Here is a 12,784-nt window from a genome sequence, read left to right on the forward strand (position 1 = left end):
CCTGTTCTCTCGTTTCCTTATTTATATTTAATTTTTTCCCTAGGTGGGGACAGATGGACTGTTGCGCCTTAGCAGCAGTGCTCTCAATAATGAATTTTTTACCCATGCGGCTCAGAGCTGGCGGGAACGCCTGGCTGATGGTAAGTAGACTTTTTACCTCATGTGGTTTGAGAGGTGCCTGCAATGTGTACTGTCTTGTATGTCTCCTGGCACTTAAAACCCAAGCTCTCATTTTCTACTAATTTTTATTATTTCTCAAGGGATATTATTGTGAGGCAAGCTTTTCTTATAGTACTAATAAGCTCTGAAAAGTAATGATATTTGATAGATTGATTGATTGATCTATCTAATCTAATCTATGCACCCTAGTCACCAGGCTTGAATTTTGGGCCTGCATGCTATCCCTGAGCTTTTATGCTCAAGGCTAGCATTCTACCACTTGAGCCACAGCTCTGTTTCTAGCTTTTTATAGGTTAATTGGTTAATAAAAGTCTCACAATGCCAGGCACCAGTGGCTCATCCTAGCTACTCAGGAGGCTGAGATCTCCAGATCTCACAGTTCAAAGCTGGCCCATGAGACTCTTATCTCCAATAAACCACCAAAAACCAGGAAGTGGCTCTGTGGCTTAAGTGGTAGAGTGCTAGCCTTGAGCTGAAGAGCTGAAGGACAGTGCGTAGGCTCAAGTGGTAGAGTGCTAGCCTTGAGCTGAAGAGCTGAAGGACAGTGTGTAGGCTCAGAGTTCAAGATCCATAACCAAAAACAACCAAAAAAGAGCCTCACAAACTTTTCTGCCCAGGCTGGCTTCAAGCCTTGATCCTCAAATCTCATCTCCCGAGTAGCTAGGATCACAACCATGAGCCACTGGTGGCCGGTTATGTATATGTCCATTTTACATCTTTTTTTTTGGGGGGGTGGGGGTGAGGGGTCTGGTCATGGGGCCTGAACTCTGGGCCTGGGCACTGTCCCTCAGCTCTTCAGCTCAAAGCTAGTGTTCTACCACTTCGGGCTTTTTTCTTTTTTGCTTATGTGGTGCTGAGGAATTGAACCCAGGGCCTCATGCCCTCTACCACTGAGCTACCTTCCCAGCCCCTACATCTTCTTTTCATCATTAAAACTATATATGTGCTAGGTACAGGTGGCTTATGTCTGTAATCCTAGCTAGTCAGAAAGGAAGCAAGCTGAGAGAGGAAGGATTGTTATTCAAGGCCAGCCCAGGCAGGAAAGTTAGCAAACCCTATCTTTTAAATAGGTAAGTAGGGGGGCTGGGAAGGTGGCTCAGTGGTAGAGTGCTTGCCTTGCATGCATGAGGCCCTGGGTTCGATTCCTCAGCACCACATAAGCAAAAAGCCGGAAGTGGCACTGTGGCTCAAGTGGTGAAGCACTGGCCTTGAGCTGAAGAGCTGAGGGACAGCGCCCAGGCCCAGAATTCAGGCCCCCCCCCAAAAAAAAAAAAAAAAAGGTAAGTAGGGCTGGAGGTGTGACTCAAGTGGTTAGAGTGCCATTGTGGCAAGCACAAGACCCTTAGTTCAAACCCCAGTACCACAAACAAGGCAAATCTATACATGTCTGTTCAGTAATCATGACATTGTCTGGAAAGATGGAATGAAGTGCTCTGTGACATTAATATACTCCGTTTTTAGGCATAATCACTTGGAGTGAACAGTAGTTCACTGAGTTGAGTTTTGTGTGGAAGCTATGTGAGGAATGAGTTAAGAGGACCCCAAGACATTCCTGAGTTTGATGACTGCTGTCAGTCTACAGATAGTTATACTCAAGACTGATTTATTGGGCAAAACAATAGAAATTGGCAACAATACAGTGAGGGCATATGGGATGAGGTGCAGGGGTAGCTAAGCACAGCACTGTGCAGGCCCATTACAATTCTCCCATGGTTAAGTTGTGACTGCAGATGTGATCTATATGCTAGAGAAACTCATGAGGCTTGGTGCCCAGGAGTTTGGGATTTGTGGGGACTCATCATGTAACATACGACTGATAAGCACACATTGCTGATAAGAAACCACTGATTATTTACCAAATTCTCCCCTCCCTCCATATTTGATGAAGAAGAACAGATGTTTTCATCATGAACCATATTACCAACAGTAACAGCCTTCCTATCAGTCATAGTGGTGGGAACTCTGAAAATCCAAATTCTACCAGTTCCTAACTCAGTTGTGTCTTTTGGAACTCCACAGAGAGGCCTGCAGAGTCCTGTGCATAGCTGCCTCTTTACCTCACTTCTTATGCCTTTCTCTACCTTTTGTTGATGCCAATTTATATTTTTTTGCTGCAGTTAACCACAGTCTTGAGTGTAACTCTGTAGACTGACAGCAGTCATCAAACTCAGGAATGTCTTAGAGTCTGCTTTTTTTTGTTGTTCGCAATCATGGGTCTTGAACTTTGGTTCTGGGTGCTATCCCTAAGCTCTACAGCTCAAGACTAACACTCTACCACTTGAGCCACAGTACCACTTGTGGTATTCTGGTGGTTAATTGGAGATAAGAGTCTAACAGACTTTTTTGCCCTGGCTGGCTTTGAACTGCACGATCCTCAGATCTCAACCTCTTTAATAGTTAGGATTACAGGTGTGAGCCACCAGTGCCTGGCTTTGGGGTCCTCTCAACTCATTCTGCACATAGCTTCCACACAAAGCTCAACTCAGAGAAGCTACTTTCACTCCAAGTGATTGTGCCTAAAAATGGAATATATTAATAATCATAGTACATTTTTTTCCTGGTCAGCTAAGGGCCATTCTTGTATGTAGGCTTTTGAAGAATAAACATCTGGATGCTACTAAGGAGTTTGAAATTTGGAAGATCATGTTTTGAGGTCAACCCAGGCAAAAAGTTAACAAGAGATCAGGTGCTAGTGGCTCACACCTGTAATCCTAGCTATGCAAGACACTGATCTCTGAGGATTGCAGTTCAGAGCTAGCCCAGGCAGGAAAGTCTGAGATTCCTATTCCTAACTAACCACCAGAAAAGCAGAAGTGGAGCTGTGGCTCAAAGTGGTAGAGCACTAGCCTTGAGCAAAAAGCTCAAGGACAGCACTCAGACCCTGAGTTTAAGCCCCCATGACTGACAAAAAGAAAAGAAAAGTTAACAAGATTCCATTGCAACAAACATGCAAGATGTGCTTGAGTATGTCTGTAATCTCAGCAATATAAGAGTGTAGTTAGGAGCATTGCCATCCAAGGCTGGCTCAGTAAAAAGCACAAAACTATCTGAAAGGTATTTAAAGGAAAAAGGGATGGGGGAATGGCTGAAGTGGTTGAGCACTTGCCTAGCAAGCATGAAGCCATGAATTCAAACTCCTCCAATACTGCCAAAACAAACACTTCTGGTAGAATAAAACTAGAAGACTTAGCTGTCTATAGGATAGATAGACGTGGATATTCTGAATACACTCACTAGAAAAGTCTTCTTTCTCTCTAGGTGAATTCACTCATGAGATGCAAGTCAGGATACGACAGGAAATGGAGAAGGAAAAGAAGGTAGAACAATGGAAAGAAAAATTCTTTGAAGACTACTATGGACAGAAGTAAGGCATTTGTTGCTCTAAGTCTTGGAGTGGGTGTTTGAGAGGATAGAAGCAACTGGATTCATGTTGTATTAGGTATTTAAACTATATGGGCCCTGGAGTCATGGCTCAGTTGGCAGATAGGCAAGCACAAGGTCAAACGCCCTAGCACCATCAGAGATAAGCAAATAAACAGGAACCAGCTTCTTAAGAGCCTTGAGCCCAGGGGCTGGGAAGGTGGCTCAGTAGTAGAGTGCTTGCTTTGCATGCATGAGGCCCTGGGTTCGATTCCTCAGCACCACATGAGCAAAAAAAAAGAAAAAAGCCCGGAGTGGCGCTGTGGCTCAAGTGGTAGAGCGCTAGCCTTGAGCTGGAGAGCTGAGGGACAGTGCCCAGGCCCAGAAAAATTCAGGCCCCATGACCGGACCCAAAAAAAAAAAAAAAAAGCTTTGAGCCCAGAAGATCAAGACTAATTTGTGAAGCATTGAGGATACTCCTTATAGTGTATGGGAGAAAGTACACCACTTACACAGAAGCTCATGTTTGTTTATCTTTTTTCTACCTATATATCTTGAGTGCATATTTTTCATAGGGATAAGATATTATCCTTTCTGATCTGTAACTGATAGTGCATCTTTGGTTTATAGATTGGGCTTGACCAAAGAAGAGTCATTGCAGCAGAATACAGGCCAGGAGGTGGCTGAAATTAAGAGCGGTCTGAGTGTCCCGGGAGAATCAGTGCGGCCACAACGGGGCCTGGGTGCTCGTCAGCGGGACGGGTATTTCAAGAAACGCTCTCGTCCTGAACTACGAACAAGAGCTAGAAGAAATCTATATAAAAAACAGGATGCAGAACAGACAGGAGACGCCAAGGATGTGAACTCAGTGGTGCCAGATATCACACTCTCCAAAGATGGAGAGGGTAAAACAGATGCAGCAGGGGTGAGCAGTCCCCCTCAGCCAGGTGTGTCCTTGACAGCATCTGGCCAGGAGGGTCTCAAAAGCAAATCTGAGGCTTCCGGGATCCAGCTTGAGTCAGACAACTCAGCACGTGCCTCTGCGTCTCCAGACAGAATTCCCAGCTTACCTCAGGACACTGCGGAACAGGAGCCAAAGGATCAGAAGAGGAAATCCTTTGAGCAGGCAGCCTCTGCATCCTTTCCCGAAAAGAAACCCCGGCTTGAAGATCGTCAGTCCTTTCGTAACACAATTGAAAGTGTTCACACCGAAAAGCCACAGCCCACTAAAGAGGAGCCCAAAGTCCCGCCCATCCGGGTAAGCAACTGTTTGATTGCTGATGGCTCTAATGCCAGATATCCTTGGAGAATCATGAGCCCTTTGGCAGGGACAGAGACCTTTGGGAGCCCATGTGTGAATTAATGGGAAAAGAGAGCATTTCTTGCTGGTGACTTTACGTTTAAGGTATAGGAGTATTTCCTTTTTTCCTTTGTTTACTCTGTTAAAATTATCTCTAGAGCCAGGTGCCTGTGGCTCGAGCCTGTGATCCTAGCAACTCTGAGATCTGAGGATCATAGTTCAAAGCCAGCCCAGGCCAGAATGTCCATGAGATTCTTATCTCCAATTAACCACCAGAAAATTTGAAATGGCTCTCTTGCTCAAATGGTAGAGCACTCGCCTTGAGCTGAAGAGCTCAGAGACAGTGCCCAGGCTCAGAATTCAAGCCCCATGACTGACCCCCCCCAAAAAAAAAAAAAAAAAATTCTAGAGGTCAAAATCCTTTGGGACTTTTCATGTTTTATTAAGCAACATGAGGGTCTTTGCTGTAATGATACACACAGTCCCACTGAAACTAAATTTCAGGTGAGGCTTTAATCTGTCAGCAGAATTAACTCTGAATGAAGTGGTGTCATCGGAAACTGTTTTACTGGGATGGCTTTTTTGGAAATTTATTTGATATTCTAGGTTATGACCTCTAAGCTATTAGTGCTCTGTCTGGATTGACTTTGTAGGTCCTAGGTCTGTTCACTCTGTTAAAAACTATTTTCCTTTATGCTTCTCTTGCAGATTCAACTTTCACGTATCAAACCACCCTGGGTGGTTAAAGGTCAGCCCACTTACCAGATATGCCCCCGGATCGTCCCCATCACGGACGCCACCTGCCGGGGCTGGACTGGTGCCAGGACCCTCGCAGACATTAAAGCCCGTGCTCTGCAGGCCCGAGGGGCGAGAGGCCACCACGGCCATCGAGAGGCGACCACCACTGCCATCGGAGGGGGGGGTGGCCCGGGTGGAGGTAGCAACGGGGCCACTGATGAGGGAGGTGGCAGAGGCAGCGACAGTGGTGATGCTGGTGAGACCTGTGGCAACTCTGAGCCCAGGGGAGCCCCAGGCACCCTTGGAGAGAGTGCGCCAGATATACAGCGAGCACAACTACTGCCGCCTTGTCCTCTGAATGGGGAACACGCCCAGGCCCGAAAAGTCACATGCAGAGCCAGGAGAGAGGACCTTCCTTTTCTCAAAAAGGAGGAAAGCTGCTCATTGCCGGGGGGCTCTGGTGTACTCGCAAGGGGACTGGAAGATGCCTCCCAGCCCCCCACTGCACCCACTGGGGACCCACCATGCCAGGCTTTGCCCCCATTGTCCTCTCAAACCCCAGTGGCTGAGAGGCTAGTGGAGCCCCCTAAGTTGCATCTGGATAATAGAACTGAGCATATGTCTGGCACTCCTTCTTGGGAAGGCAGGAATGAGTACCCAGGAGTCACTACTCCCCTAGAGAATGATCCTGTACCATCTGTGGTGGGAGGTGTATTAGAAGGAGGAACGGGCCAGGATGTGGGCAGTAAGCTTGATAGGAAGGATTCCATACCTGAGTCATCACTGCCTGCCTGCCTGCAGGACAGAGCATTTGCTGCTGAATTAGGACTTGGTGACTCAAGCCTACCCATTAGGGACAGTAAGAGTAGACAAGAAGCCTTGACAACCAAGGCTGTCCCTTGGATGCCATTCCTATCAAATGACAAGGGAGTGAAACAGTCTGAGCCAGAATCCAGAGAGAATGAACAACCTGTGGAGCCCCAAGTTGAAGAGCGGGAACAAGTTGTTCCCCTCACTGTTGCAGTAGCCCGCAGTTTGACAACCAAGGAGGGTGAGGATGAGGAGGGTGGGACTTCTCCTGACCACTGTGCTTTGCTCTGGACACCTCATGGAGGCCAAGAGGCCACTGGCAGCACCGGCAAGCAGGTTGTCATTGAAAAGCTAAAACTCAATGGAGACTCTGAAGCACTGAGTCCTCACAGTGAATCCACAGACACAGCCTCTGACTTTGAAGGCCACTTCACTGAGGACAGCAGTGAAGCTGACACCAGTGACATTGCAGTGGCAAAGGAATCGGTGGTGAACAAGAAGAGGTGTGACTGGAACCCCTGCACCCCGCTGTCCAAGGTGCACAGTGACCCAGGCATGCCGACGAGGACAGAGGGAATTGCTCCACCCCAGAGCTGGGTATCCCGAGTGTGTGCAGTTCCCGTGAAGACCCCAGCCTCGCTGCTGTTGGCCAGTCCCGAGCACCAGCCAAGACCCATGTGCCTGCCTGGGTCAGGCTCCTCGGTGGAGGCCGCCAGTCCACTGGTGATAAAGTTACTGCAGGGTGATTTGCCCTTGGGGAAGGTTTTTCCTCCAGGCCACAGAGGCAGCAAGCCAGAATCAACACAACTACCACTTACAGGAGAACAGAGCCAGGGTGGCCTCGTGGGTGTGGAAACTTTGCACAAGCCTAGGGGAAGTCCCCTGATTGGCACAAGCAGTGCTGCCTCACGGGCATTAAAGGAGCCTCTTCTGCCTAAGAACCATGAAGCCACTCCTTGTCTTGACAGGGCTGAGACCATGCAGGCGCCTGGAGCTCCCCAGAAGATTTCCAAGACAGTCTCAAGTTCAGACTCCCTCCATCCAGTGACAAATCCAGTCCCCTCTGGGAAGCTGGAAGACATGGATTCCAAAGAACATTTCTCTTCATTTAGTCCTGAAGAGCAGAAGGAAGCCCAGGCCTCATCCCAGTGCAGCAGCTCAAGTGCTGCTCCAGGCACAAGTGCAGGAGACCTCACTACCTCGAGAGTGCCGCACGCGCTCCCCTCTCCACATGCGGGCCCCAGTGGTCCCCCGCAGGCAGGGGGCTCCCCAAGTGATCACAGCCATGCTGGAGGCCAAGGGAAGAAGCTCTTTGGCACTAGGAATGTGACTACAACCATTCAGCACCCCCCACCTTCAGACCCCACGCCACTGCCAGCTGAGGCCCCTCCAGTTCACAGCAGGAAGCTGGGGTCCGACGGAATACAGACTGCACGGGTAGATTGGGCTCCGAAGCCGCCACCCACGCCTGCAGACAGCATCAAGAGCGAAAAGGCTTTTGTGGGGAGTTCTCCTAAGGCAAATGCAGAGAACAGAAAAGGTGCTGGGCAGAGTCCTCTGGAGTTGATGGGTCACTTGCAAGGAGTACCCTTTGTTATGGACCTGCCCTTCTGGAAGTTAGCCAGAGAGCCAGGGAAGGGGCTCAGTCAACCTCTGGAGCCTTCTTCCATCCCCTCTCAACTCAACATCAAGCAGGCTTTTTATGGGAAGCTTTCTAAATTCCAGCTGAGTTCCAACAGCTTCAACTACACCTCCAGCTCTCCAGCTTTTCCCAAAGGCCTTGCGGGCAGTGTGGTGCAGCTGAGCCACAAAGCAAACTTTGGTGCAAGCCACAGTGCATCCCTCTCCCTGCAGATGTTTACTGACAGCAGCACGGTGGAAAGCATCTCGCTCCAGTGTGCGTGCAGCCTGAAAGCCATGATCATGTGCCAGGGCTGTGGTGCGTTCTGTCATGATGACTGCATTGGACCCTCAAAACTATGTGTATTGTGCCTTGTGGTGAGATAATAAATTATGGCCATTGGAAAAATTGTATATTTAGTGTGTGTATTTTGATAATGATTGACCTTAAATCTGTATACAGAATGTTACTGATAAAATAGACTCTTTGTCTCTAGGCAATAGCAGTCTTGACTCTCCCTAAAACTTACAGTGCTAAAGCCCTCTGTCACTTGTCAACCTTTCTGGTCTTGCTGGAGGGGTTTTCTCGGGGGCCAGCCTATGGGACTGCCCAAGGCCAGCCAACCTGACCCCTCTTGTAGACTCAGCCTGGTGTGGCAGGGGAGCCAACCTGACCCCCAGATGGACTTGAAACTGAAGCCAGAAGGCAGTATTCTCCAAGGGAAGCCTCCTGACCTGAGCAGCAGTCAGTCTTCCACCTGCCTCCCTGCGATCCTCCTGCTATTTTGGGGAGTTGATGGCTGGGAATAAAAGCTGCGAGGGTTAAATAACTCCCACGGTTGCCCACCAGGGGCTTTAAGCACCTGCTGACCTCAAGGTCACAGTCATTGGGACCTTCCTGTCTCTGTGTGACCCATGGTTCCATGGAATCTTTTGACCGCTTTAGTTTCTTGGACAGCAGGGTCAGGAAATAAGGTTGCTGCCAATGGATATGCCTTCTGTAGAGCTGGTGAGGCAGCTGTGGACATTTGTGGGTGACTCCTGCTTGCCGCCTACCCCAGCACTGGACTCTGCGCGTGGGCCCCTCCACACGTGTATGTGAAAGTCATTTTACATTTCCAAGCAGTGTGTTTCTTATTTTTATATTTTTAACTTTCTTGGTTGTTTAAGGTGAACTTTTTGGCTTCTGTAAGTATGCTCTATGCACCTCTAATGTTTTATCCTGTATTTATATGTTGTATACAGTACTGGCCAATTCTGTAAATGGATGTATTGTACAGAGAACATGAGTGTCTCTTCGTTATTTTACATCTTCAGCATCAATTGCATTAAAGTGGTGTCATTTACTTCTCTCCACCAATTGTCAGAGCCGCTGAGTGCTGTGCTGCCTGACGTGAGGGGGAAGTGACTGACCTGTGATCTGTGGCTGGTCCCCATCACCAGGGGATCTGCTGGCTTCAGAGCCACAGCTGGCTCATGTGCACGCCACTGAGCAAATGCATCTTGCTCCCCACATCTGTTCTCTGCTCCAGCTTTTAATGGCTCCTCGCGGCCCTCTGTGACAAATCGCCGCCACCAGTGTTAAGTGCTTCTGAATCAATCCTTGGGTAAGTTCTCTGGGCAACCCTCAGGCCTGCCTTGGGCTCTGAGCCTCTTACTTGTCACTGCAATACCTAGCTGACTTTTGACAATAGGGTGGGAAGAAACAAAAGCCATGCTTGCTGCCTGCCTCTCCCAACACATTCCAGCAGGCAGATGCCCCTGTGTTTGACCCATTCCTGCCTTGTTTTTTGTCTCTACTTACTGCAGAGCTGCAGGTCCTTGATTCATCCAGGCAGGTTTGTCTCCCTATAAAATTGTATGCCTTAGGCAAGTTTTATTTCATCTGAAAGGTGACTTTTCCCCCTTTTAATCTGAGGTGGCATTTTTTAATCTTTATTTTTTTGCCTTCTGAAGCATGAATGAGAAGTTGGCAACACAGTGATTTAAGTGCACTATTGGCAAAGTCCAAGTTGTCAGCTCAAGAATCTGTTTACCAAAGACAGGGATCAGGAGCCCATGCGTGTCCCGTCCTTTAGGGGATCTCAAAGGTCCAGCTTACCACTGGCCTGGCCGTGGGGCTGCCCAGAAACATCACTCTCCTTATGTCTCTGTGGTATTGGAAAAATAAACCTGTACAACCTACATTTGTGGTCTCAGTCATCCTCTGTGGCTGCCTGCCGGTGTGGGAGTCAGCTTGTGTGCAGAGCTGGAGTGGGAGGAGTGGCTGCCAGCTTGCCTCCTCAGCCCTGGAGCAGACCTGCTTACCTGGGGCTCTCCTTTGTGACTTGGCTGCGCTGCTGGCCTTTGGGCTGTGACTTCTTGGTGAACTGTCCCACTGTGAGACTAGAATAAGTGACCAGTGCTTTCCCTGCAAGTAGGAGATGCACACAGCACCTCCCGTGCACTTGCGTGGCTAAACTGCCGCTCCTAGCTTGAGTTTTCCCAGTGGGTTCTGAATGGTTGATCTGCGGGCCGATGATGATTCTGATCTCACCATTGAGTGAGGCATGCCTGATGCTTGAATGAACCTGTGTAGAAGCTGAGTGCTCCTAAGGTTGGGTTGGTTTCTCAGATAAAGGTCCTGAGATTTCTCTGGAGGGCTGAAATACATAGTTTAGTGCATAGCAGAAACAATTAGAAGCAGGGTACTGGTGGCACAAGCCTGTAATCCCAGCTACTCAGGATGCGGAGATGCTGAGATGGTTCAAAGCCAGCCAGGTCAAGAAAGTCTGTGAGATTCTTACCTCTAATTAACCACCTGAGATGAAGTGGTACTGTGGCTCCAAGTGGTACAGTGCTAGCCTTGAGCAAAAAAACTAAGGGACAGTGCTCAAGCCCTGAGTTCAAGTTCCATGACCAACGGAGGAAAAAAAAACACCAAAAACTTAATGTATAATACACCAATGGGGGAAAAAAAATCATGCAAGTGAAGCTCAAATACAGCTCCACTAGTTCTTCCTGCCTGTAGGGCCATCTTGCAGTCCTGCTGGAGAGTACCTGATAGGGGGCTCTGTGGTGTTCAGGTGAAAGTCTGGTGGTGATTATGGGTGACTCGTGATTGGGTGACCTCGTAGTGGTGGTGATCAATGTTTCTGGTGATAGGGCAAACTCCTGGTGGTGGTAGTTGGCTCTGGTGATCTGGCTACTACCTGCTGGTGGTGGTGTTCTACTTGTGCCTGTCACTGTATGCATCAGCCCCTTGTGTCCGAGCGAACTTAGAATGCATTAGGGTCCAGGGCAGGAATTCTATCCTGCCACTTACGTCTCTGACTCATGGGCCGCATGCCAGCCATGTGGGTCTGTACACAAGTCTATGAGTTTATGTCAGGTTAACATGAATACTAGCTCTGTGAAATCCATTGAAATCCAAATGGCTGCTGCCACCTGCTTCCCCATTGCCAGAGGAAGTTGTGGGGATGTGGGCCTGGGCCCTGGGTGGTGAGGGTTGTGAGGTGACATCTGGTTTTCGGTGTCTTACAGCTTTTGAGTGCAGTGCTGAGATTAAAGGGAGGCTTCTTTATAGCAGAAAGGATGAGGAAAGCAAATGTTTGAAAATATGGGAATGATGGTATCACTGGCCTGTTGTGCTGTCATTTTGATGTCCAACCTGCACTTGAAGTAGGACCCTGCTTGTAAGAGCAGGGGCACCCATCAGGGGCCTGCCTGGAGAGGTGGGTGCTGCTCATGTGTTGCATTGTTATGTGGATGCTATTGGGGGGCACAGAGAAGGTAGGGTTTGTGATCTTGGAGATTGCTCCTTGAAAACCTAATCTGACAGCACCCACGCTTCTTGCTCTTTTCCTTGCACACAAATTGGAAAGTCTGGAATGAGTATTGGCACTGCAAGACAGGATGATGTAGACTGGTTCTTGCACAGTGCGTGGCAGCGCTGCTTCTCCAGGTAGGTGGGGCTTCACCCTTCTGGGGATGCTCCATGAGTGTACAGAACATTGCACACTGCTAGCGGGTGCCCAAACTCCCAGGGCAACTATGTCCCTTTGTATAAACTCCAGGCTGCCCAGCTAATAAAAACATGGCTCAAAACAGGCTCCAGTGGCTCACACCTGTAATCCTAGCTACTCAGGAGGCTGAGATCTGAGGATCAAGGTTCAAAGCCAGCCCAGGCAGGAAAGTCTGCAGGAGACTCTCATCTCCAATTAACCCCTCAAAAACGAAGTGGAGCTGTGGTAGAACATTAGTCTTGAGCACAAAGAGGCTTGGAGACAGCACCTCAGGCTCTTGAGTTCAAGCCCCACGATCCAAAAAAAAAAAAAAATCAAGGGAGAGAGAACTTGACAAGTGTTTCTTTTTTTAGATTTACTATAACTACTAAGCTGCTCTAGTGCTTTTTTTTTTTGGTCGGTTGTGGGGCCTGAACTTGGTGCTGTCCCTCAGCTCTTCAGCTCAAGGCTAACACTCTACCACTTGAGCCACAGCGCCACTTGCGGCTTTTCTGCTTATGTGGTGCTGAGGAATCGAACCAGGGCCTCATGCATGCAAGGCAAGCGCTCTACCACTGAGCCACCTTCCCAGCCCCTCTAGTGCATTTTTAATGACTTAAAAAGGCGTATTTCCTCAATACATAAAGGGAGGCTTTGCCTGTTTAGTCAGGTTTCAGTGAATTTGTCTCTCTTAATATGACATGTAAGGTGACATTTCCTGCTTGATAATGTCTTGTGTCCGCTGTCAACAGCAGTAGTCTGCAGCTGTACCTAAAGAAGCCAGACTGAGCCA

General features: G+C 48.6%; 1 protein-coding gene across 3 annotated transcripts in view; it reads left to right on the forward strand.

The window, feature by feature from the left end:
- Positions 1 to 10,194, forward strand: part of Asxl1 (ASXL transcriptional regulator 1) — a 58,955-nt gene extending 48,761 nt beyond the window's left edge. For all 3 annotated transcript variants that reach the window (XM_042694402.1, XM_042694403.1, XM_042694404.1), the window contains 4 exons: positions 44 to 140; positions 3,439 to 3,544; positions 4,171 to 4,798; positions 5,549 to 10,194. In XM_042694402.1, the coding sequence (XP_042550336.1) occupies positions 44 to 140; positions 3,439 to 3,544; positions 4,171 to 4,798; positions 5,549 to 8,395 (3,678 nt within the window). In that variant the 3' untranslated portion in view covers positions 8,396 to 10,194. The remainder of the gene's footprint in view (positions 1 to 43; positions 141 to 3,438; positions 3,545 to 4,170; positions 4,799 to 5,548) is intronic.
- Positions 10,195 to 12,784: the final 2,590 nt, after the last annotated feature.

Source organism: Dipodomys spectabilis, unplaced genomic scaffold (genome assembly GCF_019054845.1).
Source record: "Dipodomys spectabilis isolate Male_0828 unplaced genomic scaffold, ASM1905484v1 ptg000175l, whole genome shotgun sequence".
Taxonomy (NCBI): domain Eukaryota; kingdom Metazoa; phylum Chordata; class Mammalia; order Rodentia; family Heteromyidae; genus Dipodomys; species Dipodomys spectabilis.